Source organism: Mus caroli, unplaced genomic scaffold, assembly GCF_978045245.1.
Source record: "Mus caroli unplaced genomic scaffold, Mus_caroli_1 scaffold_19, whole genome shotgun sequence".
Lineage (NCBI taxonomy): Eukaryota > Metazoa > Chordata > Mammalia > Rodentia > Muridae > Mus > Mus caroli.
Genome location: NW_028227274.1, coordinates 2,288,534 through 2,316,365, shown reverse-complemented (window position 1 = coordinate 2,316,365; position 27,832 = coordinate 2,288,534). Strand labels below are relative to the sequence as shown.

General features: G+C 40.0%; 1 protein-coding gene across 8 annotated transcripts in view; it reads left to right on the top strand.

Moving 5' to 3' along the window:
* Positions 1-27,832, top strand: part of Znf438 (zinc finger protein 438) — a 139,526-nt gene that overhangs the window by 45,285 nt on the left and 66,409 nt on the right. The window contains exons 1-2 of one of the 8 annotated variants that reach the window (XM_021151114.3): positions 13,617-13,738; positions 16,241-16,385. The exons of 5 other annotated variants lie outside the window; for them this stretch is intronic. Coding sequence is in view for 1 of the 3 variants with exons in the window: in XM_029471957.2 (XP_029327817.1) it covers positions 3,574-3,632 (59 nt within the window). In the remaining 2 variants the exon portion in view is untranslated. Of the gene's footprint in view, positions 1-3,209; positions 3,633-13,616; positions 13,739-16,240; positions 16,386-27,832 lie in introns of those variants that run through there. 2 more of the 8 variants (XM_029471957.2, XM_021151118.3) reach the window with 2 other exon arrangements.

Sequence of the window (27,832 nt, the reverse complement as noted above, 5' to 3'; positions counted from 1 at the left end):
GCAGAGCTGAGAGTTCTATGTCTTCATCCAAAGGCTGCTAGTGGAAGACTGACTTCCAGGCACTAGGGTGAGGATCTTAAGCCCTCATTCACAGTGACACACCTACTTCAACCAGGCCACACCTATTCCAACAAGGCCACACCTCCAAACAGTGCCACTCCTTGGCTCAAGAATATACAGACCATCACAAGCAGGAAGCTGCAAGTTCACACCTTGAACCAGAAGCATGAATCAGAGAGAGGGAGAGAGAGAGAGCAAGTATATGAGCATACTGAGAATGGTGGGAAGCTTTGAAACCTCAGAGCCCCCTCCCACACACACACTAACTACCATATCGTGTACAACCATGAAGTTTCAGCTTCCAGTTGGCAGCACTGGATCTTCTTGCTCTCTCTGCTGTCTGTATCTAATGTTTGTTTTCATTCCTGTGTTTTACCATGTGCTTTTTTCTTATTTGTATTTGCTCTCCTCCATCCTAGGTTATAAGGTTACAAGATCTTGCCTAATATTTGTCTCCCCTAACATTTAACATAGCCTTAATAGTGTTTAGTAATACTCGATTAGCACACTAAGAATGTCCTTGGCTTTTTTCCCATCTTTCCCTCTGGTGTTCATTCTTATGGATGTTGACCCATGTTCATGGCAGCTAGTTATTTTTGTTATGCTCTCCTGGCTGCTACCTTAGCTTAGGAAAATACTGTGCAGGTACCGTCAGCCCCAACTTTGGAAATACTCTTTATTTATGAACCCATAAATTCATGTCTAATCTGTTGTTTGGAATGCAGAGGGCATTTTACGCACACACACACACACACACACACACTCACACACTCACAGGACCTGTTAGCAGTGGTGCTCTAACTCCGGCAGCTGCCATGTGCTGTGCTATTCTGTGGAGAGGCTGTACCTCTGTACCTCGAAGGCTGTAGATATGGGTCAGGAACTTTATGGGCTGAGCTGGAGCTCTGGTAGTCATTCTGACTAGTCTCTCTTTAGTGCAACTTGGAGAGTGTGTCATAGACACTGAACTATAGGCTCCTGACACTCTAAACCAGTGTTCTCAACCTGTGGGTCAATACTGCTTTGAGGGGTATTGAGCAACTCTTTCACAGAGGTTGCATATCATACATCCTACATAGTAGATACATACATGATGATTCGTAACAGTAGCAAAATGATAGTTATGAAGTAGCAATGAAATAACTTTATGGTTGGAAGTCACCGCAACCTATATAAAGGGTCACAGCATTAGGAATGTTAAGAACCACTGCTCTGAACTGAGCGAGAAGTACTCTGGCTCTCCGGTCCTCCCCACGGTGATTAGGATGGGCTCAGCTTACATGAGAGGACCGTTTTAAGCAGGTGTAGAAAGATGAAGACCTGTTTCACTATCCCTTTCTGTTCATCTATACAGCATAACACATATGCATGGAAAATATATAAACATGGAAATCACTCTATCTATAGTGAAAACACATTAATAGCTATCACACTTATATTTTACATCACATCACTCTTTGTGAACAAGTGATTATCATTTCTACATTGATATAACGATGCTTCTAGTGAAGAAAAACATGTCACTGTGTGCATAAACTGTCTTGAGGTTGACAGCTTAGGTTGTCAGACTGAAAAATCACTTCATAAATATAAGAGAATTTAATTTATTCAGTGTTACTTTAATTCATTAAGTGTTACACACATGAGTACCTGACTTACGCTTAATACTATTGTCAAAGCTAGAGGTTAGGGAATATGAACAAAAGATGCTAGAGAAAGTTTATCTTCCCCAGGGGCCTGAAATCCAAGACTCAAGGTGTTAAAGAAGCACCCTCAGTGAAACAGTGTCATTGCCATAAAAGATTTTATGGAAGAAATGAGAAGAGTTAGGATGCTCAGAATGGCAATTCCATTGAGGTTCCCATGTTTCTAAAGACAGTGGCAGAATCCTCTGGTTTTCAGAGGAATGGGGGAGCTCTAAGGAGAGTTAGGGAAGACATATTAGTCTAAGGGGATAGTTGGCCCGAATAGAGAATAGCAGCCGACACCACTGTCTGGGACAGAAGAGTTAGCTTATGTTGGAGAGATTCATTGGGAAAATAGCTTAAGAGCTTCAGTCTTGGCAGTTCATGAGTGTCACCCAGATTTCATAAAGCTCAAAGTCTCAGAATCTTACCTCAGAACTGTTAAATAGAATTTCTGGGGCATGGGCTATCAACCTATTTAGCTTTTAAAGTTCCCTACTGGTTTTGCTATTCAGATAAGGTAGAAAACTCCTAGATTTGAAGTATTGGCCAAACTCAGGAGATCCATCAATGCCCTGCCAAGGAGCTGGGTCTCTCTGTCCCTCTGGCAGAGAGGAGTTAACCCTCAGAGGTTTTCTCAGTGGGTAGCATGATCAAGTTAGAGTTTACCAAAATCAGTTGATTATTCAAGTACATCTGAATGGAAGAGAAGAAAAAGCTTGACTTAGACTTTGTGGTGGTCTGAGAAAAGGAGAGGATTCGTACTGGAAAGTATACTTGGATATATGGGAGTTGGTGGTATCACCCTTGACCCCAATACAGTTTGTTTCATAAACCGATTATACAGCCTCACTCTTGTTAATTTGATCTCCGGCAACTTCAGCAGTAATTTCAGCCAGTTTGCATTTAATAGAAGGAGACCATTACATGTGCATGTCTAACTCATAATAAAGTGAGGTGATGTGTATGAGGAATATGGCCCTTAACATAATCATTATAAAGCATTTAATAACCTTCCACATAGGCAGTAACACAGCCTTCATCCCGCAGCAGCACTTCAGAGGTCACAGTTACATGTACAAGTAGTTGTTGGCATACTGTTCTCCAGCATTAAGTCGAAATTTGGCGCAGTGTTCTAAGTCATGCTATGCATTTTAATGTTTTTTAGTTAGTAAATTGGGTAATTAGTTACTTTTCTGATTATCAAAACAGATCTGTTTTGATTCCCAACCCTAACACCCACCCTCCTCATGCACATGCTTCCCCCTGCTCATGCTTAGTGCAGCCCTATAGCTAACCTTAGTGCAGCCCTATAGCTAACCTTAGTGCAGCCCTATAGCTAACCTTAGTGCAGCCCTATAGCTAACCTTAGTGCAGCCCTATAGCTAACCTTAGTGCAGCCCTATAGCTAACCTTAGTGCAGCCCTATAGCTAACCTTAGTGCAGCCCTATAGCTAACCTTAGTGCAGCCCTATAGCTAACCTTAGTGCAGCCCTATAGCTAACCTTAGTGCAGCCCTATAGCTAACCTTAGTGCAGCCCTATAGCTAACCACGTGCTTGTGGCAGTCACAAACACCCTGGGTCCATGCTTGTGCAAGGGTAGATGTGAGCAGAAGACTGCATTCTTACAGAAACCAGAACTTCAGGTCTTTTGGGTCCTTAGCAAATCTGGTATTGGCTCTTACTGTGGCCTCATAGCTGCTTTAGTACACCCACAATCAGTGTTCCCCAGACTGTCCTAAGGTAGAACATTTCTGTGCTCCTTGTTTTTTATTGTTTACCTTAAAGACTGAGCAGATAAGAGTAAGTCCAAGGCATGGAGTTTTAATGTCATTCCCCTTTCTTTATAAAGGTTCAACGTGGGTGCTAATGAGGTGGCTCAGTGGGTAAGTGCTTCCCTGGGGAGCATGGGTGCTAATGAGGTGGCTCAGTGGGTAAGTGCTTCCCTGGGGAGCATGAGGACCTGAGTGTGGATCTCCAGCACCCAAGTAAATATGAGCCACCTGTCGTTTCAGTGTGTGAGAGGCAGAGAGGGGATTCCCTAGCAAGCTGGCTAGCTCGTGGTCCCAAACAGAGAATATATGTTCAAGAACCAGACCCTACCTCAGTGAACAGTGAAGAGTGATCACGGAAGACCTCTGCCTCTGCATGTGCTACTGGGAGCTTTCTGACTGTTAACAACGAGTTTATTTATGTTTCATCAATATTGCCATACTTTTTGAGTTGCTTCTGTAATAGATATTTAGGTTTTCACTTGACAGTTGACTTACTGGGATCTGATAGAGAGGGAGGAAATGCGCAGGATGTTTATTTATCCAGGGCCTAGTCAGTGCAGTTCATAAGGGTTTTGTCATAGAACTCAATTTCCCAAACAAGGAAATGGGATTTCTGAAACACAGAGTCAAGGCAACAACAGAAACTGGTTTTGGTTACAGGTTAATCTGTCTGAATAGCCTGGTCTTATAACTTTATGATTTTATGTATAAGGGAATATAATGTAAGGGACTGACTTAGAATCAAGAGAGTTGAGCACAGGCTTTACTTCTGTCACTAACAAGCTTGAGGATATTCTGTAAAACGTCTTCAAATCCTATCTGTCATCCTATATCGTTTGTACTGTGCTGTATTTTTATTGACCAGTTTGGGTGGTGTGAGAAGAATGAGCTAACGAGAGTCACTAGGACTTTAGAGGTCTGAGGAAAGCAGTAGCACTTTGAGAGGATTTTAATTCAAGCAGAAAAATAAATGACTAAAACCAAACAAAAGTAGAAGAAAAAAACTAAGGAAAGCATACATTAAGATGATTTGAGAGTCTGGGAAAATAGCTCAGTCAGTATGGTGCTTGCTATGCAAACCTGAGCCCTAACCCTGAGGACAGGGGAGACAGGAAAATCCCTGTGCTTACAGATAGGCCAGCCTAGCCTAATTGGCAAGACTAAGGTTCATTGAGCATTGAGAGATCCTAGCTCAAAAATAATAGCAGCAACCACAACCACAGCAAACAAGATAGACAGCTCCTAAGCAACAGTATCTGATGTTACACTGTACAGACACACACGTGAACACTCACATAAACATGCACAGTCTTCCCATGTACACACACACACACACACACACAAGAGAGAGAGAGAGAGAGAATTTATGTAAATTTTATGGAATTTTATTTTTATTATTGTTATAAACTTTCCAAAACTAGTGTTGGTTAATATTGCACATTCCCAGCATTAGTGAACCAGAATATATTGCTATGCTTTTACCACTCCATGATCAGAGTGTATCCCGACAGTTCACTCCGTATCTCTTGCTATTTGTCAGAAGCACCATTAGCACCCATGCCACATTAACTAGGTCTGAATTCTGGTATCTGCTCATCGCCAGTGAGAATAGTAAGGTTCTAAGTAGCAGTATGATATACTGGAGTAGAGGTGAGGTCCTCAGTCTCTGAACTACTGTGCCTGTAATTTGAAAGTTTAGAACAGAGTCACCTTTTTGTAACTGTTTTCACAAAATTGCTTTCAAGAATGTTTTTAGGTTTCTGGGAAACTTTAATGATTTACAGGATAGAATACACTGAAAGATAGGTACAGCTGTTCTAATCCATTCTTGCTCTTTTCAGGTATACATGAAAGAGGTGAGAAATTTGGGGCACCTATTACATTGTAAGGACAGTGTTAGGAATGGAATGGTAGTGATCCTAAAACATGGTCATGGCCAAGGTCATGCCTGAGACTTAAACAAAACCTGTACCTGATTAAGATTCAGTCTCCATTTGGGTACTGGGCTAGTTTAAGCTACCTTTAAAAATAAAGGGAACTCAGTTGTTCATATAACTTTGGTTTCCACAGGTACATCTGGCTTCAGATATGGTTGAAACCAGGAACTTAAATGATCTCATCTGGACTCTTTCAGCTCTATTGGTTGCTTTACAATTTTTCAGACAGGTTTCCACTAACCGCTCAAGATTGTCATTCTTTGAATTTAGCAACATAAACAGAAAGATAGCTTGCCAGGTCATATTTCCTGCTGTCTACCCCACTGTCCTGTATATGACTCTTCCAAAAGTCAATGTTACCTGGGAAGGACATACACTAGTAGGGCAGCCTGGCTCATGTTCCCCAGTGACTACGAACCATGCTGAATCTCACAGCATGGAACGGACCAAGGAACTTTCTTCCCTAGAAAATCTGAACTACAGAAAATTAGACAATGTGGAGATTAGAAACAGTAGGACCAAGTGATTCTCTCTATTGGAAACATGTTACGCGCACGTGCGCGCGCGCGCGCACACACACACACACACACACACACACACACGCATGTAGTGTTGCACACAAAGGATTCTGAATAAGAACAAATAAGAGATGTTTAACATCATTAACCAGATGGAAATATCCAAAAGAGACAACAGGCTTTACAATTGATTTACCTGTTTTCATGACAGGAATTTGAAGTAGGAAAGCCAGGGTTCGTTCTCTCTCTCTCTCTCTCTCTCTCTCTCTCTCTCTCTCTCTCTCTCTCTCTCTCTCTCCCTCCCTCCCTCCCTCCCTCCCTCCCTCCCTCTTTCTTTGTCTCTCTCCCTTCCTCCCTCCCTCCCTCTCTCCCTCCTTCTACCCCCATCTCTCTCTCACACACAAACACACACAGTCCAGTCATTATCCCCTTCCCAGTCTGTCCTCTGACAGTTCCTCATCCCATTCCTCCTCCCCCAGTCTCAAAGAGACTCATCCCTACCCTCACCCCACCAGGCCTCCCCAGGTCCTGGGGCCTCAATGTCTCTTGAGGGTTAGATGCAACTTCTCTTACTGAGGCCAGAGCAGGCAGTCCTCTGCTGTATATGTGTCAGGGGCCTCCTATCAGCTGGTGTATGCTGCATGGTTGGTGACTCAGTGTCTGAGAGATCTCAGGGGTCCAGGTTAGTTGAGACTGCCTGTCTTCCTGTGGGGTCGGCTTCAACCCTTTCCCTAGTTCAACCACAGTGGTCACCAGCTTCTGTCCAGTGGTTGGGTGTAAGTATCTGCATCTGTCTCGGTCAGCTGCTTGTTGGGCCTCACAGAGGACATCCATGCCAGGCTCCTGTCTGTAAGTAGAACATAACATCAGTAATAGTGCCAGGCCCTGGAGCCTTCCTTTGAGCTGGATCCCTTTGAGATGGGCTGGACACCTCCTTTCCCTCAGTCTCTTCTCCATTTTTGTCCCTGAAGTTCTTTTAGACAGGGACAATTCTGGGTCAGAGTTTTCTCTCCACTTGATGCCCTGTCTTTCTACTGGAGGTTGACATTGTAAGTTCCCCTTCTCCACTGTTGGGCATTTCATCTAAGGTTTCTCCCTTTGAGTTTTGAGAGTCTCTCACCTCCCAGGTCTCTGGTGCATTCTGGAGGGTCCCCCCACCTTCCTTCCCGAGGTTTCCATTCATTCTGAGTGAAGCCTGGAGGGTTCCCATCACCTAAGTGTGGTCCACCCACAGTACCATAGAAAATAAAATGAAACTAAAAATATGTTTTGACCCATATGTGTATAAAGCTAAATAATTACGTTAACAACACGACTTCATAAAATATTGGCTTTTTTTTTTCTTCTTAAATTTTACTGCTGATAAGGCTTAAAAAAGTTACTTTCTTCTAAAGATTAAAGAAGATTGAAATTAATAGTTTTTCCTCAAATTTCAGTTACTTAATACTATTAGGATTCAATTAATGTGATTTTTGACTATGTAATGTGATTCTTTCATATTTAAAATTCAAATAACATTCTAAGTTTTCGGACTTGTTGGTGTAACTGGTCTGTTAGGGCTACAGAAGTCTGGAGATTGTGAAGTGCGCTGTTGTTAACTGGTTCCCTCTTAGGGATCATGACTCAGCTTCATGAGGTAGAAGGCAGACATCTTTCAGGGATTGCAAAGAGTTCATGTCTTACTATACTATAGGGACACAGAAACAGTGCCGAAAAGTTATTTCAGACTGACAGGATGTTTTCTTGTCATTTTTTTTTAATTGTGCTGAGTTGGATTTGCTGAGAACCCAGACCAACCAGTTGCTCTAATGAAGGTTCCCAGGTTCTGACATTTTATAGGTTATTTTATAGTTTTCTCTTGGTTCTGTGATATCAATGATTTTAAATTAGAATTTAGAACTACAAATATCCCTCTTAGTCTTCTTATAAATGAAGGAGCTGAAATCCTAAGAAGCCTCAATTATCTGTGTTTTTGCAGCCAGTGATGAGGCCGAAAAGAAGCAGGCCCTCCTGGCTGTCAGTTTAGTGATTGCTGTAGAAGATCACTTCAGGTTTATTTTCTCCAGAGTTGTTTTATATGCAGGACCTGTTGTCAAATTACAAGTTTGTGTTTAATCTCTTGAAGTTGAGGGGCTTTGGGCATTAGAACCAGATAGTACACAGAGCATAGATGGCAGGAAGCATGATGAAACATCCTTGATCAGACTCCAGTTCTGTCCTCTAAAAAGAACTCCTTTGTTGTTCTCTGGGACTCAGTTCTGCCTTCTAGAAGGTTCTTCCTGCCTATTGTTTTCTAAGATCATGCTTATGTGGACATTAGGGGATGTGTGCTTTATTGTGCTGAGCTCTACTTTCAAAGGATTTTGACAGCACCTTTTCACAGTGTCACCATGGCAGGTAGTGTTTGAAAACATGCTCTGTGACATACACATCACAGCCTTCTTCACTCTGCCCATCTTTGGCTATTTGAGCAGTTTCCATTCATTCATCCATATCTGAAGCTCTTGAAAGATACTGTCATGGTTTGATTTTGCTTGGCCCAGGGAGTGGCATTATTTGAAGGTGTGGTCTTGTTGTAGTAGTTGTGTCACTGTGGGTGTGGATTTTAAGACACTCATCCTAGATGCCTGGAAGTCAGTATTCTCCTAGCAGCCTTCAGACGAAGATGTAGAACTCTCAGCTCCTCCTGCACCATGCCAGCCTGGATGTTGCCATGTTTCCAACTTGATGATAATGGACTGAACCTCTGAACCTGTAAGCCAGCCCCAATTAAATGTCCTTATAAGAGTTGCCTTGGTCATGGTATCCCTTCACAGCAGAAAAACCCTAATTCAGATATTGGGGGTGTTGTTGTTTTGCTTGTTTGCTTGTTTGGGGTTTTTTTGCATTTTGAGTTTTGGTATCAGTAGTTGCTGTAATAAATAGCCTCCAAAATGTACAAGAGTTTAAACACAATTCAGATTTACTACATTCATTTACTGCTAGTAAAACTTTATTAGAGGCATTCCTAGTTAATGGTGGCCTTTGACAATGGGCCTTTGGTCTTTCCAGCACTGAAGGAAAACAAGAAAGACCTCCTCTGTGCCTGAAAAAATCTCTACTTAGAGATTGACATCCAGATACTTCACTGAAGTATTTTTGTGGAAGAACCATTCACAGAGCTGCATCTGGTACTGAAGAGAAATTATAATGCAGTGTCTAGTTGTATAGCCACTTTTTAGTAACAGCTTTAACACTATGCCAGGGAAAAGAGACATATGGGTAGGATAATATAGTTTTTATTCTACTTTAGTAGTAATACCATATTGTACTCTTCATCTTAGTGTAACTACTTTCCCTCTGTATTATCTATTTGATAGTTTCTAGATTAACATTTCAGTATTTAAAACTCAAAAAAATAGTATTGCCATCTCTATGGTAGAAATATTCAGACTCAAAAGGCCTTATTTATCCATATTCCCTGATGAAATTAAAATGAGTTGTGGGTATAAAGAAAGAAATAAAAATATGTCTAATTTTTATTTTTATTCAGTCTTCTACCAAAGGATCTGTCCAGAAAAATCAAGTAAAGATGAGGGAAAGAGACTAAAAGAAAAGATGTACCAATGTATTAGTCAGGTTCTCTAGAGTCACAGAACATGTAGAATATATATAATTCACACACATATATGGAATTTATTGGAATGACTTACAGGCTGCAGTTCAACTAGCTCAACAGTGGCCAGCTGTGAATGGAAGTAAGAATCTAGAGATGCTCAGCCCCATGAGGCTGGGTGTTTCAGCTGGTCTTCTCCTGATGAGGTAGGCTCCAACAGATGTGTTGGCAGGTAAGTGCAAGCAGGTGAAGAAGAACCTGGATTAAAGATGTGTGTTTTCCAGCCTCAGGATTTGGATCACAGGAATGCCCTCCATTTCTGGATTGTAGTTCATTCCAGATATAGTCAGGTTGACAGCCAAGCATAGCCATCACAAGAAATGAGGAGAAAAATAAATGCCATTATGAGCATATGATATAAATTGCCTATGATAAAATAAACAACAACAATAAAAAAAACCTTTTAGAATTCCATAAGTACATTATTAGCATGAGCTGGTAAATTTGGCAGGGTTTTTTATTAAAAAGCCAGCCAGTAGTAGGACACCAGCTGCACTTTGCAGACCAGTGGCAACAGAGCAAAACTACAACATGAGTAGAATGCAGCTGTTCGTGAGACTACCTCTGATTGCTTCCATTTTTCTACAGTAAGTACAGTACTTATTTCTATTTCAGAGTCTCACATTGTATCTAGTGTTCATCTCTTCAGTTTGTTCTGTTGTGTGCAGTTTCTCTTTTTCCTGTGCTTTGGAGACTTGAGATTTTTTAAGTGTTCATGTGTTCTATAGAATGGGCCTCAACTGGAATTTGTCTAATGTTTTCTCAGGGTTATATTACTGCAGATCAGAGGTAAAGTATATCAACATGACTTATTACTGGTGGAGTTAAATTTGGTTTCTTGAATCAGGTGGCCTCGGCCAGGTTTCTGGCAGTGAGAGAATGACAGTGGATCCTATTGGTGGGGAGTACGTTTCATCTTCCAGTAGATGTCAGTCTGAAGCTGCAGATAGTGCTGAACTCAGGAATAACCATGTTTTTACTTTATGTGCCAATGAAAAAGTTTAATGATAAGTTAGGTATAGTAAAACAAATTCTTAATGATAAAAATTAATAACAAAAATGTGAATATGGCCCCTCCTTGACACAGTATCATTTTTGTTTGTGCTTTTGCAAGTCTTGGTTCTTTGCTCTGCACATGATGTCTGATCTTGCTCTGTACCACAGCATTACCACATGGTTCTAGGGCTCCTCTGTCCTCCATGTCCTGTGTCCTGTGTCCATGCAGTCTTATGACTATGTTATGTGCTGCTTCTTCCATCAGTAGTCTGCATTTGTCCCAGCTAAGCGCCTGCTTTGGCTCCTGTCTTATTGACTTAGAATCAGCTGCTTAAACTGCCACAAATGTGCTGCACTTCTTGAGTGGCTTCCCACAGAAATTTCCACACTTGTCCCTGAATCTAGATGCTGTCCCTTACTCTCAGTGCTTTAGTATCACTCCTTCAATGTGATCCCTGCTTGAATCTTCATGAGGCTCAGTCTTTCTGGTGCATCTCACCTGGACTACCTCATGTGTGTCTTATTCCTACACAGCTGCTCTCTTCTTAGCTGAGCACTCAAACACTGTAGCTCATCTTTTGCAGTTTCCAGTTCTTAGGTGCAGAAGCAAAGCTGGCACAATTTTCTTTCTTTTCTTTTCATTTTTTTTTTTAATGCTTAAAGAGAAGGCTTTATTGTAAGTATGAGGGAGAGACTAGCCAGAGGCATCTGGAAGATTCCAGAGCAAGGAGGCCAAGTAGTGGACTGAACATGGCCAGCAGACCTGAGCTGAGAGGGAGGGACGGAGGGATGGGGGGAGAGAGAGAGAGATAGAGACAGAGAGAGAGAGAGACAGAGACAGAGACAGAGAGAAACGAGACAGAGAGACATGAGGGTAAAAGAGAAGACCAAGAGCACAATTTCCTTTTGAGAATCTGTGCTTGCTTTATACACCTGCATTTTTAATGTGCAGTTGTTGTTTCTAAGTGAGGAACTTTTACTTTTTCACTCAAAAAGAGCATTTTGCAGCTTCAGCATCTTCAAATCCCAGCATTACTATATTCCTAGGTTTTGGGGGCCAGGATTGTGTAAATCAGGGTTACTTGCATCTGTGATCCTAAGCAGTGGATCGGTTGAGAAGGGTGTGTCTGGCCAGCAGCCAGGCAAGATTTGCAGTGTGCATATGCTGTGCAGGGGAAAATCCATCCTGATGTACAGTGCCAGAGTATACAATTGAAAACTTAAGATGTGCTTAGTTTTGGAAAATACTCATTTAACATTTTTATTTCATGGTCAACTTTAGGTAACTAAAACTGTAGAAGGCAAAACTAGAGATTGGGAGCAAGGAAAGTGCTAAAAGGTATAATTTTAAAGTATACACATTACATAGCAGCACAATATAATTGACTTAAATGAAAAAATAGAACTTTTCTTTGAAAAGGTACAAACTTTCGTTGAATGTAAAGGAAACCCTTAAGTAAACGGATTAAAAAGGGGATGAAGATATAGCTCAGTGGCCAGAGTTCATGCTTAGCATACACAAAGCCTTGGGTTTAGTCTTCATACTACATAAACCACGCTAGGTGTTCCAGCCCTGTGATCCCAGCAGCTGGGAGGTGCAAGTAGAAGGATCAGGAGTTCAAGGTCATTCTCACTTACATAGCAAATTCAAGGTCAGCCTGGCTTATGTGAGACCTTCTTAACAAATAAAATGTAGAAAAGGAAGACTTACTTTCCTTTAATGAAAATGAAATATTGAAATAATGAAAATGTTAATTATTTTCAATGCTCTTAAAATTAAATTCCTAACCAGTTTGGGGAGATTTTGTCCTCACTATTAATATCTTAGTAGAATAAAATGCTATTATGTTTTTAGTTTTTATTTTAATGATTTAATTTAATTTTGACATTATAATTTGACCTTAGGAAAGAGATAACCTCCAAAAATTGTGAATGTATCCCTATAGGGCTTGCACCCTGTATCAAAGATCTGTTTTTCTACCTTTGTATCATGACTTAATATAAAACCAAAGTAGTTGAAACTATCTATGGTATAAGAATATAAAAAAAATTACCAGTTTAAAAAAGAAAGAGAATTGATAAGTAGACTCATTTCTATGTGGAGACTTGGTTTATAAGTAAAACAGTTTAGTATAAATCAGTGGGAGAAAGGATGGATAGTTTGCATTGCTGATGGCAAAATGTCCATATGAAAGAGAATGAGGTGGTATTTTCTATACGTACCTGGGAATCTTAAAATTATAATTTAGTTTAGACACAGTTAAATTTAATCGGATCACAAGAAATTATAAATTAAGCACAACTCAGGAAAGACAGGGAATCAGAAACACAGTTGCCAAAACAAATAAGAACACAATGGAAGGATCACAGAAGCAAAAAGGCAGCCTGAGAGGAGTGAGTAAGCACAGGTTCCAGAGCCACACAAGGTCTGGGCCCTGAGCACAGCTTCACATGTAGTGCACTGTTGTGAGCATTTCTTATGCTGCTGACTTGTATGGAGGAAATGGAAAGGCTTAAGGATTCCTTACTGAAAGGTCAATTGCCCTGTGAAAAGCACTCAACTTGCTTGCTAAAGTCATTCAACTTGCCAAGGTATTTGCCATCTGCAGAAGCCTCAGAAAGGCTTAGCTAAGATTCATAAAATGACACACTTCATCTTATTACTTTCTATATAAGAGGCATCCTATATATAATCCAATATTAAGCATAGAAGAGGTGATAAGGAATATTATTGATTTAAATATATATTTCCTAATAGTTTTTAGAGAATTTTTAAAGTAGTACGTGTGTGTTACTTCCTTGTACCTATAAATGTAGATCGTTGGTTTACAGAAAATGCCTTTTATTTAATCTGATTAGCAAGGCTAGTCTTCATTTGTAAATTAATCTTACAAACCAAACATCTTTCAGTAAAAGTCCACTTGATTTTATAACTCAAATGTGTTAATGTATGCCACCATGACAACCATCACATGCCTGAATTCTAATTCTAATAGAAATAAATAGGGCACAGAGCTACACAATGTGTTGCCTAGATACCATAAGGTACTGTTCCTGCAGTCTTTCTTCCTCTGTGTTTGGGAAGCTAGCTCATGTAGATGCTGTTTAACAGTAAGTACTACACTGTGGAAGAGGTAGCTGTGTAAGTGAGCAGTAAGCTCACTTACTGCTCTGTTTCATGATAGAATAAATTACATGTGCCCTAAAACTCTTTATTTCTTAACAGGATATATATGAGGCTGGTAAAGACCAGCACCTTGCTACATTTCTTGATAAAAGGTACATTGTTAGGTAGCATTATTTTACCCCTTTCCTTTTTATAGCACCCTGGAAGATTCTACATCTCAAGAAGTAAATAAAATAGGTCCATCATATATGGAATTAATGGTACAACAAAACTCACAAACTGGTGAAATTAAGCCAATTTTTACATATTAACTTTTTTGAGATAAAAAGACAGAGTGAATCTAAATATTGAAAGAACCCAGTAAAGGTGCTGGACCTCAGAGGCAAAGGCAGTTACTCAGGGGAACTAGGCAGGTGCTTTGAGATATTGAAAAATAAGAAAGGTATGCTGGCCATGTATGTCATTAAACGCACAGAAATGAAGAATAATTTTAAGATTTTTTTTTTAGAGAAAAGTTCACTGTGCACATCAATGTAGTCTCTCAAGTGTAAGTCAGCAACTTTTCTTAAGTTTAAAGGAATTCTTAAGCCTTCATTGCGCCAACAGTAGAAAAAAAAAGACTTATAAACATAGATTTCTTTTTTTTTGTTCGTTTTTTAAACTATTTTTAATAGATATTTTCTTCATTTACAATTCAAATGCTATCCCGAAAGTCCTTTATACTCCTCCCCCCCAGCCCTGCTCCCCAACCCACCCACTCCCCCTTCCTGGCCCTGGCATTCCCCTGTATTGTGGCATGTAATCTTTGCAAGGCCTAAGGACCTTGCAAAGATTATACATAGATTTCAAGATAAAGATTTGATATAACAAGGACACGTGGTCTTAGTGCTAAAAGTTTTTATCACTTACATGGACCATTGGTGGATGACAGTGGCTTTTTGATTAATGCTTCTTATGACAGAACTGACCTGTTTCTGAGGTCTTGGCCATTCTCCAGAAAGCATAAAGGCAGAAAGGTCAGTACTTCTCAGCAGTCTCAAGCATCTAAACAAGTTACTTGAGGGACAAACCCATAAATATTAGTTATTTGTACATAGGTTTTACCTCTAGATGAAATGATTTTCATACCAATCCTGATGAAGTCTTAGGCAGAGGTTTTGTTTGAAAGCATAAAGGTTGTTGCCATCATTTTGCCCAATAAACATAAACTTTGTGGTTTTCTGTGTAGAACAAGTTAAATTTGTTAAAAATCTTATTATATTCTTGAGTTTGAAAACCTCTAAAACCCCTTTGTGTTGGTCAGAAGAATGGAATATAGCACACCATGACACTGAAACAGAACTACATAGGTGTTGAGCTGCAGGACAGTGTGGTTCCTATTCCCTCTGGAGAAGTCTCTCAAGAACATGTCTCTTTTTCCACTTGAATTCATCAAGGTTCTGACTGGCTTTACCCAGCCATTCCTGCTCCTCCCCTTTGTGGCTGATGACAATAGGGAGGAAGATAAAATCTGTAGTGAGTTTGTCTTAGAGCATCTATAGTCATTGCTATCAGCATGGCAGCCAGGGTAAAGGTCAGAGCAGGCATGAAATAAACCCCTCAGCTTCCTAACTCCAAGGTGCCAGTTCATGCACAGAGCAGTTGGACTCTGAGTAAAAAGAGCTATATTAAATATTAAATGCCTGAGAGGAGAGTGCATTATCATAGATAGGAAAAGTGGTCCAAAAAAAAAAAAAAGCCTCTAGATATCTAAAACAAGACTGAGAATTAAACAGAAGACCTCAAAGGTGTTTGTTTTTCTCTGTGTCCTTGATCAAGCTAAGTAAGTGTGAATTGGACAAACTTCCTCTACCTAACTTTTGTGTCTCTAGATCTTGCTGAAATGTTTTGGATAAAATCTCTTCATAAAATATACAAGCAACTAAAAAAAAGCATTATAATGAGGAAGATCATCTTTTATTAGTGACTCAGTGGGAGAAATAGGAACTTGAAATTTCTAGATTATCTGTCCTTTTAAGGTGGATAGATGGAAGCAGGATAGAGACAGTAGAAACTGGCCAGTAGCAGAAAAAGTCTGAGCTCTGTCAGCACTGGACTCTGATGAGGCACTAAAATTCAAGACATTTCCTATTATGTTTGTGAGCACAGAAGAAGTCAAAGGTGGTTGTGATGCTCTGTTTTTAATTATGTAGAATTTTTACTTCTGTATGGATGTTTTGCTTATATGTGTGTCTGTGTAGCCTATGCAATATCCAAGGAGGCCGGAAGAAGGCATCACATCCCTGGGACTGGAGTCACAGACAGTTGTGAATTACCATGTGGGTGCTGGGACCTGACTCCAGGTCCTATAATAGAGTAGCTAGTGCTCTTATGTGCTAACCCATCTCTTCAGCCTGATGCTGATTTCTTTAAAAAGTGGCATGCATTGCTTAAGTTGGACCTTGGATTGAATATATTATAAAATAATTGCCATAATATCTTGACAGGATCAAAATCACAAAGCATAAAAAAGATGGATGAGCACTTGAGTGCTTGCTGGTCTCACAGGATACTCAGGATTGGTTGCTAGCTTACCTGTCAGGAGCTTACAGGTATCTGAAACTCCAGTTCTCTTTTCTGACTTGTGCACAGGTATGTACACATATGCACATACTCACACACACCAACTGAAAAACAATTTAAAGATATTCACATGAATAGGAAATTAATGCTTAGTGATAGAGGGAAACAATGGTAACGATGGGTCTATTGTAGAAGTCCTTTCATAGGAAGCATACAGGAGTGGAATACAACTTGATGAAACAGAAAGGCTTCAGGAAGAGAGCAGATCTGTTCAAGAAGAATATGAAGGGCTCTTCCGGTCTGACCAGCACCGGGATAGCTAGGGCGCAGGGTCGGCTGACACCCACCAGCTACCCACGACACCCGCCACAGGATCTTGAGACTTCTGGTGAGTGGAACACAGCTTCTGCTCCAATCCAATTGCGTGCGGGACCTGAGACTGCATTAGTTAGGGAAGCAGAAAACCTGCCTGAGTAGGGCCACAAGCCTCTTCCGGTCTGACCAGCACAGGGGTAGCTAGGGTGCAGGATCAGATGACACCTGCCAGCTACCCACGAAACCCGCCACAGGATCTTAAGACTTCTGGTGAGTGGAACACAGCGTCTGCTCCAATCTTTAAACAGTGACAACGATAACAACTAACCCCAGAGATTACCAGATGGCGAAAGGTAAACGTAATAATCTTACTAACAGAAACCAAGACCACTCACCATCATCAGAACCCAGCACTCCCACTTTGCCCAGTCCAGGGCACCCCAACACACCGGAGAAGCTAGACCCGGATCTAAAAGCATATCTCATGATGATGGTAGAGGACATCAAAAAGGACTTTAATAACACACTTAAAGAAATACAGGAGAACACTGCTAAACAGGTAGAAGACAATAAAGAGGAAGCACAAAAATCCCTTAAAGAATTGCAGGAGAACACTGCTAAACAGGTAGAAGACATTAAAGAGGAAGCAAAAAAAAACCCTTAAAGAATTGCAGGAAAACCAGACCAAACGGGGGATGGAATTGAATGAAACCATCCAATACCTAAAAAGGGAAGTAGAGACAATGAAGAAAACCCAAATTGAGGCAACGCTGGAGATAGAAACCCTAGGAAAGAAATCTAGAACCATAGATGCGAGCATCATCAACAGAATACAAGAGATGGAAGAGAGAATCTCAGGTGCAGAAGACTCCATAGAGAACATCGGCACGACAATCAAAGAAAATACAAAATCCAAAAAGATCCTAACTCAAAACATCCAGGAAATCCAGGACAAAATGAGACGACCAAACCTACGGATAATAGGAGTAGATGAGAATGAAGATTTTCAACTCAAAGGACCAGCAAATATCTTCAACAAAATTATAGAAGAAAACTTCCCAAACCTAAAGAAAGAGATGCCCATGAGCATACAAGAAGCTTACAGAACTCCAAATAGACTGGACCAGAAAAGAAATTCCTTCCGACACATAATAATCAGAACAACAAATGCACTAAATAAAGATAGAATACTAAAAGCAGTAAGGGAAAAAGGTCAAGTAACATATAAAGGCAAGCCTATCAGAATTACACCGGATTTTTCACCAGAGACTATAAAAGCCAGAAGGGCCTGGACAGATGTTATACAGAAACTAAGAGAACACAATTTCCAGCCCAGGTTACTATACCCAGCCAAACTCTCAATTACCATACAAGAGAAACCAAAGTATTCCACGACAAAACCAAATTCACACACTATCTTTCCACGAATCCAGCCCTTCAAAGGATAATAACAGAAAAAAACCAATACAAGGACGGAAACCACGTCCTAGAAAAAGCAAGAAGGTAATCCCTCAACAAACCTAAAAGAAGACAACCACAAGAACAGAACACCAACTCTAACAACAAAAATAAAAGGAAGCAACAATTACTTCTCCCTAATATCTCTTAATATGAATGGACTCAACTCCCCAATAAAAAGACATAGACTAACAGACTGGCTACAGAAACAGGACCCAACATTTTGCTACTTACAGGAAACTCATCTCAGAGAAAAAGATAGACACTACCTCAGAATGAAAGGCTGGAAAACAATTTTCCAAGCAAATGGTAGGAAGAAACAAGCTGGAGTAGCCATTATAATATCTGATAAGATTGACTTCCAACCCAAAGTCATCAAAAAAGACAAGGAAGGGCACTTCATTCTCATCAAAGGTAAAATCCTCCAAGAGGAACTATCAATTCTGAATATCTATGCTCCAAATACAAGGGCAGCCACATTCATTAAAGATACTTTAGTAAACCACAAAGCACACATTGCACCTCACACAATAATAGTGGGAGACTTCAACACACCACTTTCACCAATGGACAGATCATGGAAGCAGAAACTAAACAGGGACACAGTGAAACTAACAGAGGTTATGAAACAAATGGATCTGACAGATATGTACAGAACATTTTATCCTAAAACAAAAGGATATACCTTCTTCTCAGCACCTCATGGTACCTTCTCCAAAATTGACCACATAATTATTAGTCACAAAACAAGCCTCAACATATACAAAAATATTGAAATTGTCCCATGCATCCTATCAGATCACCATGGACTAAGACTGATCTTCAATAACAAAATAAATAACAGAAAGCCAACACACACGTGAAAACTAAACAACACTCTTCTCAATGATACCTTGGTCAAGGAAGGAATAAAGAAAGAAATTAAGGACTTTCTGGAGTTTAATGAAAATGAAGCTACAACATACACAAACTTATGGGACACATTGAAAGCATTTCTAAGAGGAAAACTCATAGCTCTGAGTGCCTCCAAAAAGAAACTAGAGAGAGCACACATTAGCAGCTTGACAACACACCTAAAAGCTCTAGAACGAAAGGAAGCAAATTCACCCAAGAGGAGTAGACGGCAAGAAATAATCAAACTCAGGGGTGAAATCAACCAAGTGGAAACAAGAAGAACAATTCAAAGAATCAACCAATTGAGGAGCTGGTTCTTTGAGAAAATCAACAAGATAGATAAACCCTTAGCCAGACTCACTAGAGGGCATAGGGAAGTATTCTAATTAACAAAATCAGAAATGAAAAGGGAGACATAACAACAGACCCTGAAGAAATCCAAAACACCATCAGATCCTTCTACAAAAGGCTATACTCAACAAAACTGGAGAACCTGGATGAAATGGACAAGTTTCTAGACAGATACCAGGTACCAAAGTTAAATCAAGATCAGGTTAATGATCTAAACAGTCCCATATCCCCTAAAGAAATAGAAGCAGTCATTAATAGTCTCCCAATGAAAAAAAGCCCAGGACCAGATGGGTTTAGTGCAGAGTTCTATCAAACCTTCAAAGAAGATCTAATCCCAGTTCTTCACAAACTATTCCACAAAATAGAATCAGAAGGTACTCTACCCAACTCATTCTATGAAGCCACAATTACTCTGATACCTAAACCACATAAAGACCCAACAAAGATAGAGAACTTCAGACCAATTTCCCTTATGAATATTGATGCAAAAATCCTCAATACAGTTCTCGCTAACCGAATTCAAGAACACATCAAAACAATCATCCATCCTGACCAAGTAGGTTTCATCCCAGGGATGCAAGGATGGTTCAATATACGAAAATCCATCAACGTAATCCAGTATATAAACAAACTCAAAGACAAAAACCACATGATCATCTCGTTAGATGCTGAAAAAGCATTTGACAAAATCCAACACCCATACATGATAAAAGTCTTGGAAAGATCAGGAATTCAAGGCCCATACCTAACCATGATAAAAGCAATATACAGCAAACCAGTAGCCAACATCAAAGTAAATGGTGAGAAGCTGGAAGAAATCCCACTAAAATCAGGGACTAGACAAGGCTGCCCACTCTCTCCCTACCTATTCAACATTGTATTTGAAGTCCTAGACAGAGCAATTAGACAACAAAAGGAGATCAAGGGGATACAAATCGGAAAAGAAGTCAAAATATCGCTTTTTGCAGATGATATGATAGTATACATAAGTGACCCTAAAAATTCCACCAGAGAACTCCTAAGCCTGATAAATAGCTTCGGTGAAGTAGCTGGATATAAAATTAACTCAAGCAAGTCAATGGCCTTTCTGTACACAAAGGATAAACAGGCTGAGAAGGAAATTAGGGAAACAACACCCTTCTCAATAGTCACAAACAATATAAAATACCTTGGCGTGACTCTAACTAAGGAAGTGAAAGATCTGTATGACAAGAACTTCAAGTCCCTGAAGAAAGAAATTAAAGAAGATCTCAGAAGATGGAAAGACCTCCCATGCTCATGGAATGGCAGGATCAATATTGTAAAAATGGCTATCTTACCAAAAGCAATCTACAGATTCAATGCAATCCCCATCAAAATTCCATCTCAATTCTTCAATTAATTAGAAAGGGCAATCTGCAAATTCATCTGGAACAACAAAAAACCTAGGATAGCAAAAACTCTTCTCAAGGATAAAAGAACCTCTGGTGGAATCACCATGCCTGATCTAAAGCTGTACTACAGAGCAATTGTGATAAAAACTGCAATGGTACTGGTATAGCGACAGACAAGTAGACCAATGGAACAGAATTGAAGACCCTGAGATCAACCCACATACCTATGGTCACTTCATCTTTGACAAGGGAGCAAAAACCATCCAGTTGGAAAAAGACAGCATTTTCAACAAATGGTGCTGGCACAACTGGCAGTTATCATGTAGCAGAATGCGAATTGATCCACTGCTATCTCCTTGTACTAAGGTCAAATCTAAGTGGAATAAGGAACTCCACATAAAATCAGAGACACTGAAACTTATAGAGGAGAAAGTAGGGAAAAGCCTCAAAGATATGGGTACAGGGGAAAAATTCCTGAATAGAACAGCAAAGGCTTGTGCTGTAAGATCGAGAATCCATAAATGGGACCTCATAAAGTTGCAAAGCTTCTGCAAGGCAAAAAGACCACCAACAGATTGGGAAAGGATCTTTACCTATCCTAAATCAGATAGGGGACTAATATCCAATATATATAAAGAACTCAAGAAGGTGGACTCCAGAAAATCAAATCATCCCGTTAAAAAATGCGGCTCAGAACTGAACAAAAATTCTCACCTGAGGAATACCGAATGGCAGAGAAGCACCTGAGAAAATGTTCAACATCCTTAATCATCACGGAAATGCAAATCAAAACAACCCTGAGATTCCACCTCACACCAGTCAGAATGGCTAAGATCAAAAATTCAGGTGACAGCAGATGCTGGCGAGGATGTGGAGAAAGAGGAACACTCCTTCATTGTTGGTGGGATTGCAAGCTGGTACAACCACTCTGGAAATCAGTTTGGCGGTTCCTCAGAAAATTGGACATAATACTACCAGAGGATCCAGCAATACCTCTCCTGGGCATATATCCAGAAGATGTTCCAACCGGTAAGAAGGACACATGCTCCACTATGTTCATAGCAGCCTTATTTATAATAGCCAGAAGCTGGAAAGAACCCAGATGCCCCTCAACAGAGGAATGGATACAGAAAATGTGGTACATTTACACAATGGAGTACTACTCAGCTATTAAAAGGAATGAATTTATGAAATTCCTAGGCAAATGGATGGATCTGGAGGGCATCATCCTGAGTGAGGTAACATATTCACAAAGGAACTCACACAATATGTACTCACTGATAAGTGGATATTAGCCCAAAAACTTAGGATACACAAGATATAAGATACAATTTGTTAAACGCATGAAACTCAAGAAGAACGAAGACCAAAGTGTGGACACTTTGACCCTTCTTGGAATTGGGAACAAAACACCCATGGAAAGAGTTATAGAGATAAAGTTTGGAGCTGTGAAGAAAGGATGGACCATCTAAAGACTGCCATATCCAGGGATCCATCCCATAACTAGCTTCCAAACGCTGACATCATTGCATACACTAGCAAGATTTTGCTGAAAGGACCCAGATATAGCTGTCTCTTGTGAGACAATGCCGGGGCCTAGCAAACACAGAAGTGGATGCTCATAGTCAGCTATTGGATGGATCACAGGGCCCCCAATGGAGGAGCTAGAGAAAGTACCCAAGGAGCTAAAGGGAACTGCAACCCCATAGGTGGAACATTATTATGAACTAACCAGTACCCCAGAGCTCTTGACTCTAGCTGCATTTGTATCAACAGATGGCCTAGTCGGCCATCACTGGAAAGAGAGGCCCATTGGACTTGCCAACTTTATATGCCCCAGTACAGGGGAATGCCAGGGCCAAGGGGGTGGGGGTGGGTTGGGGGGGGCCTGGGGGGAGGAGTGTATTGGGGACTTTTTGGATAGCATTGGAAATGTAATTGAGGAAAATACCTAATTAAAAAAAAAGAAAAAGAAAAAAAAAAAAGAGAAACTCAAAAAAAAAAAAAAAAAAGAAGAATATGGAGGAGGGTCAAAGCAAAGCCTGCACAGAAGACTTTGCAGAGGAAAAGCCAAAAGAGAAGCCAGCAAAAGGCAATCAAAGGTCAGAGACAAGGGGAGCAGAGTAGGATTGTTTGAGGCCACCCTGGGCTACACAAAGCAAGACCTGTCTTGATAAGTTAAAACGAATGGGGTAAAGACAGGCCTGGGGAGGGGATAGTAAAAGAAAGTAGGGGGGGGGCAAAGGAAGGGGAAGAAGGGACTGATAGCCCTGAGTAGAAGATGGTATACAGCCAGGCAGTGGTGGCACAAGCCTTTAATCCCAGCACTTGGGAGGCAGAGGCAGGTGGATTTCTGAGTTCGAGGTCAGCCTGGTCTACAGAGTGAGTTCCAGGACAGCCAGGGTTATACAGAGAAACAGTCTCAAAAATCTAAAAAAAAAAGAAGAAGAAGAAGAAGAAGAAGAAGAAGAAGAAGAAGAAGAGGAAGAGGAAGAGGAAGAGGAAGAGGAAGAGGAAGAGGAAGAGGAAGAGGAAGAGGAGGAGGAGGAGGAGGAGGAGGAGGAGGAAGAGGAAGAGGAAGAGGAAGAGGAAGAGAGAGGAAGAGGAAGAGGAAGAGGAAGAAGAAGTTGGTAAATCAGGAAAGCTAAATCAAAAAGCTCTGACTCTGGATACAGGCTAAAAGTGGATAGAGCATTGTAACTGTTTCGTAGTCATCATTGACTAGTTCCCGCTTCAATCTGTCTGAAATTCCCTGTTCATGACTGGGCAGAGGTTTACCTAGAAGACTCAGCTGCAGAGCAACTAGGCAGTGTGAGTCCCTTGCCTCAAGGATGGATGACACTGCAGCTCTCGGCTACCCTACCTGAACACTATCTATTCTGTACTGTACAGAGAAATTGAGAGCAGTTAACACATGCCACCTGATTCCATTAATAGCATGGGCTTGTTAGATATTATCTGTTCATTCCTTTTACTGCCAAGTTTAGAGTCAGTGTTCCATTTTTGAGATGAGCTATTAAAATAGCTTCTGAGTTTGATGTGTTAGGCATTTCCAGAGAGACTATGATCCAGCAGTCCTGAGAGACACACTTTTGAAGTATGATGATTAAGAATACATGCTTTCCTTATTTTCAGTAAAATAGAGTATTTAGAAATATGTTTAATACCAATCATACAAAATCTGTATTCTTAAAACAGCAAATCAAAACTAAGAAGTCAAGCATCTGAATAAGTGAAGAGACCTTTTGTTCAAGGAATGCAAGACTCCATTTCATGATATTTCCCCCAAACTTATCCCTTAATTCTGTCCAATCTTCATCATCTTCACACAGCTGTTTTTGTTTTGTTTTATTTTTTATTTTTTTGTAGCGAATCAATTCTAAAAGTTATATGGACATATGAAAGAAGAATATCCTATAGTGTTAAAAACACATACATACATGTAGACAGACATACATACAAACTATTCTTTTAATTTAAAGGACTTATGTCAGTATTTTACTTTTTATAAGTAATCTAGAATGCTACTGGATGGAGGCTGAGGAATTAAGTCTCTACTTGCAGGCATCTAGTAAGATGCCCATATGGGTGTGGGTATGAAGTATTTGAGTATACACAAGTACAGTCACCAAGCCTTATTGCTCCATTTATCACAGGAAGGACCAGATTTCTGCAATATTTGAAGAAAAGTTGTTCTACTTGTATGGATGCTCATGGGAGTGACCACAGGCATTGTGGCAATTTAATACCAAGCATTAAAGTTGGGGTTCTAAATGACATGTAATAGTATGATTTATCTGCTGTCTTGAGCTTTGTAGAACACTAAATAAGATCCCATCCTTACATACTGCTTTTTATTTTTAGAGTTAGAATGATGATAAAAATCTAAGCTTAAGAAGTGTCAAATGGTTTATGACATTTCATTTATTTTTCAAAGGATTGGAATGTCACCAGTGAGCCCATTAGAATTGTACGCTTAAAGCACTACAAGTTTTAAAAAGACCAGCTGCATAAACAAGTGTGCAAACTTTGTAATTTAATTCTGAGGGTTTTTTTTAACACTTCAAAGTGCCAAAGAAGTCAGCTTTTCTTAGGTCATAAGGAGTTGTCTGAGTCATTATGATCGCAGACCTTCAAGCTCATTCAAGATGTCCTCTCCAAAATACTAGTACAACCTAAAGATATCTGTCTATCCTGTGTATCCTTTCTCCATGAGCTGATACCAATATGGAATATGAAGAAATTGAAACTACCTGTGAAAAGAGTCAAGTCAGTGGCCAGGAGTATAACACTTTTTTTTTTTTTTTTTTTTTTTTGGTTTTTGGTTTTTGGTTTCTCTGTATTGTATATCCCTGGCTGTGCTGGAACTCACTCTGTAGACCAGGCTGGCCTCGAACTCAGAAATCCGCCTGCCTCTGCCTCCCGAGTGCTGGGACTAAAGGCGTGCACCACCACACCTCGCTAGTATAACACTTTTGAGAATTGCTAGTATTAGTTTTGTTTCTATTGTATGGTTTTAAAAAAAAAGGAAGGAAGGAAGGAGAGAGAGAGAGAGAGCGAGAGAGAGAGAGAGAGAGAGAGAGAGAGAGAGAGAAACTTAAAGGAAAGGGTTTAATTTAGCTTCAAATCTAGGTTACAGTCCATTATTGCATTACTGTATGCACCAAGAAGCAGCTGGTCATGTTTACTGTCACAAGCAAAGAGAAAATGCCTGTGTGCATGCTTACAAGTGATCATCTCCCTCTCTCCTTCATTCAGAAAGTGAATGTGGTACCAGCCACATTCGTAGTGGGTCTTCCCATCTCAATTAACATAATCAAGATAATGTCCTCACACATAGCTATAGATCAACCTGATCTAGGCAACCCTCATTGAGACTCTTCCCAAGTTATTCTAAACTATGTCAAATTGACAACCAAAACTGCTATCATAGTGGGGAAATACTTTTGACTTTAAAGTTTAAAGGACTGTATCCTATCTGTTGGTTTGTCTGTCATTTATTTTTTATTTTGAAGTTCCAGCTATGAAATCTAGGACCTCATACATGCTTAACAACTTTTCTATCCCTACTCATGAAGCTGTTTTTCATTGATAGGTTTATATTTGAGATAATTATAAATGCACATGAACTTTCAATAAGTAATCTACATGACATACACTCTCCTTGGTTTTCCCTTAGTGGTTCTCAACATGTAGGTTATAACCCCTTTGGGGGGAAGGCCAAATGACAATTTAACAGGGGTCACATAGCAGATATTCTGCATATTAGAAATTGACATTACAATTCACTACAGTAGGGAAATTACAGCTATAAAATAGCAACAAAATAATTTTAGGGTTGGGAGTCACCACAGTATGAGTTATTAAAGGGTACAGTATCATGAAGGTTAAGAACCATTGCTCTAGAGTATTAACTCTGAAACAGTCTTCATATTTATCAGATTTCTTTAATTCTTAAATTCATATGTGTGTATGCACATGTGCATATGCTCACTCGGGTAATTTTTATTTGTCATATAGCTTCTTGTAACTATGTTCAAAGATGGTTTCCATAACAGAGATTCTTCAAGTTGCCCTTTTATAGCCATGTTTGCCTAGTCTCTCACAGGTGTGCCTATCCATAAGCCCTGCCAATCACTGGTACCTTCTCTATGTTCATAGTATTTTTATTTCAGGATTATGTAAGTGGACTATTAAGTGAGTAACCTCTTGGTATGCGTTCATTCACTTGAGAGTTTTCAAAGTTGTTACATGTATCAATAGTTCATTCCTTTTCATTACTGAGTAATAGTCTGTGAATATATATATATATGTATGTATATATACATATATACATATATATACATATACATATATATATATATTGTTTACATATAATATATGACAAAATAATGTAAAACATTGCTTTAAAAGTACCAAAGGCATTATGTTGTTTTACCTGACTTGTTAATTAAGAGTACAGAGTAGTTTTGACATGCTGGTCACTTCAGTTAGGTTTGTCTGTGTCTGAGCATCCTAAGAACAGGTGAGTCAGTGTTGGTATCCCATTTTCGGTGGGAAAGGGGAACATCTTTCTTTACCCTTATTCATCCAAATAAAAACCTGCAGGGATGGGAGCACCAGGTAGCTTCCTTCTGATTGTCAAATTTTTATTATTTGTATTTAACCTTTGTACAGCTTGTGATCACTCAGCTAGCTCTTCATATGGCTCAGTGTTCCCCATGTGGACCTCTTATGTATGTGCCCATGTTTGGTTTCTCATCTAGATGGCCGAGTATTTTCTTGAATTCTGTCTGACTGCAATACTACTTCTCCCCTCCTTCCCTTGCTCTGCTTTCCTAGGGAGGAAAGGAAATCTGAAATTGTAAGAACTGACTAGGAAATGGGTAGTTTGAACTCAAGAAGGGGTGAGGGAAGATACAGGGATGAAAGGGAGAACAAGGTAAGCCACAGGAATTGGATGGGGCCAGTTGTTACTGTATGGTTTAGAAAGGGAGAGAGACACCAGTGTTCCCTGATGTCAGACAGTGAATGGGAGAGATAGGTTTTAAATCCAAGATTTCTGTATGCAAGGCCCCTGCTGGGCATGTAGGCTTAGAGGTGGGAGCTCAGAAAAGAGGTGTCTGAACTGGAGATTAAGAATACCAATGTTTGGCTTTTAAGCTGCCATTGTAGTAAATAAAGCTATAAATGGGTAAGACTCCTTAGGGAGAAGGTGTACAGTGAGGTCTGATGTTTACTTAGAGGAAAATCTGCAGTCTCCCTCATATACAGTAAGAAGCAAGCAGCACTGGAAGGTTGAAAGCAGTTGTCATTTGAGGCTAAGAGGTCAAGTAAGATAGAGACCAAGCAGGCCCTGTGGATGATGTTGGCAAAGGCCATCTTGGAAAATGGGCAGGATGTCAAGAGGAGACAAGAACATGAATAAGAGCACTTAGGCAGTGCTACACAGTTTATTTGCAATAGGGAATATTTAAGCAAGCCAGTGGGCTGCCGATGTAGGGAGTTAGGAGGCCACATGATATTACTGCTGTTGTTACAGAAGAGACTTGGCTTTGTTAAGTTAATGCTGACTCTTCTGCTTAAGGAAAGCCTTATGCAAGAGCAATGCTGTTTCCTTATTGT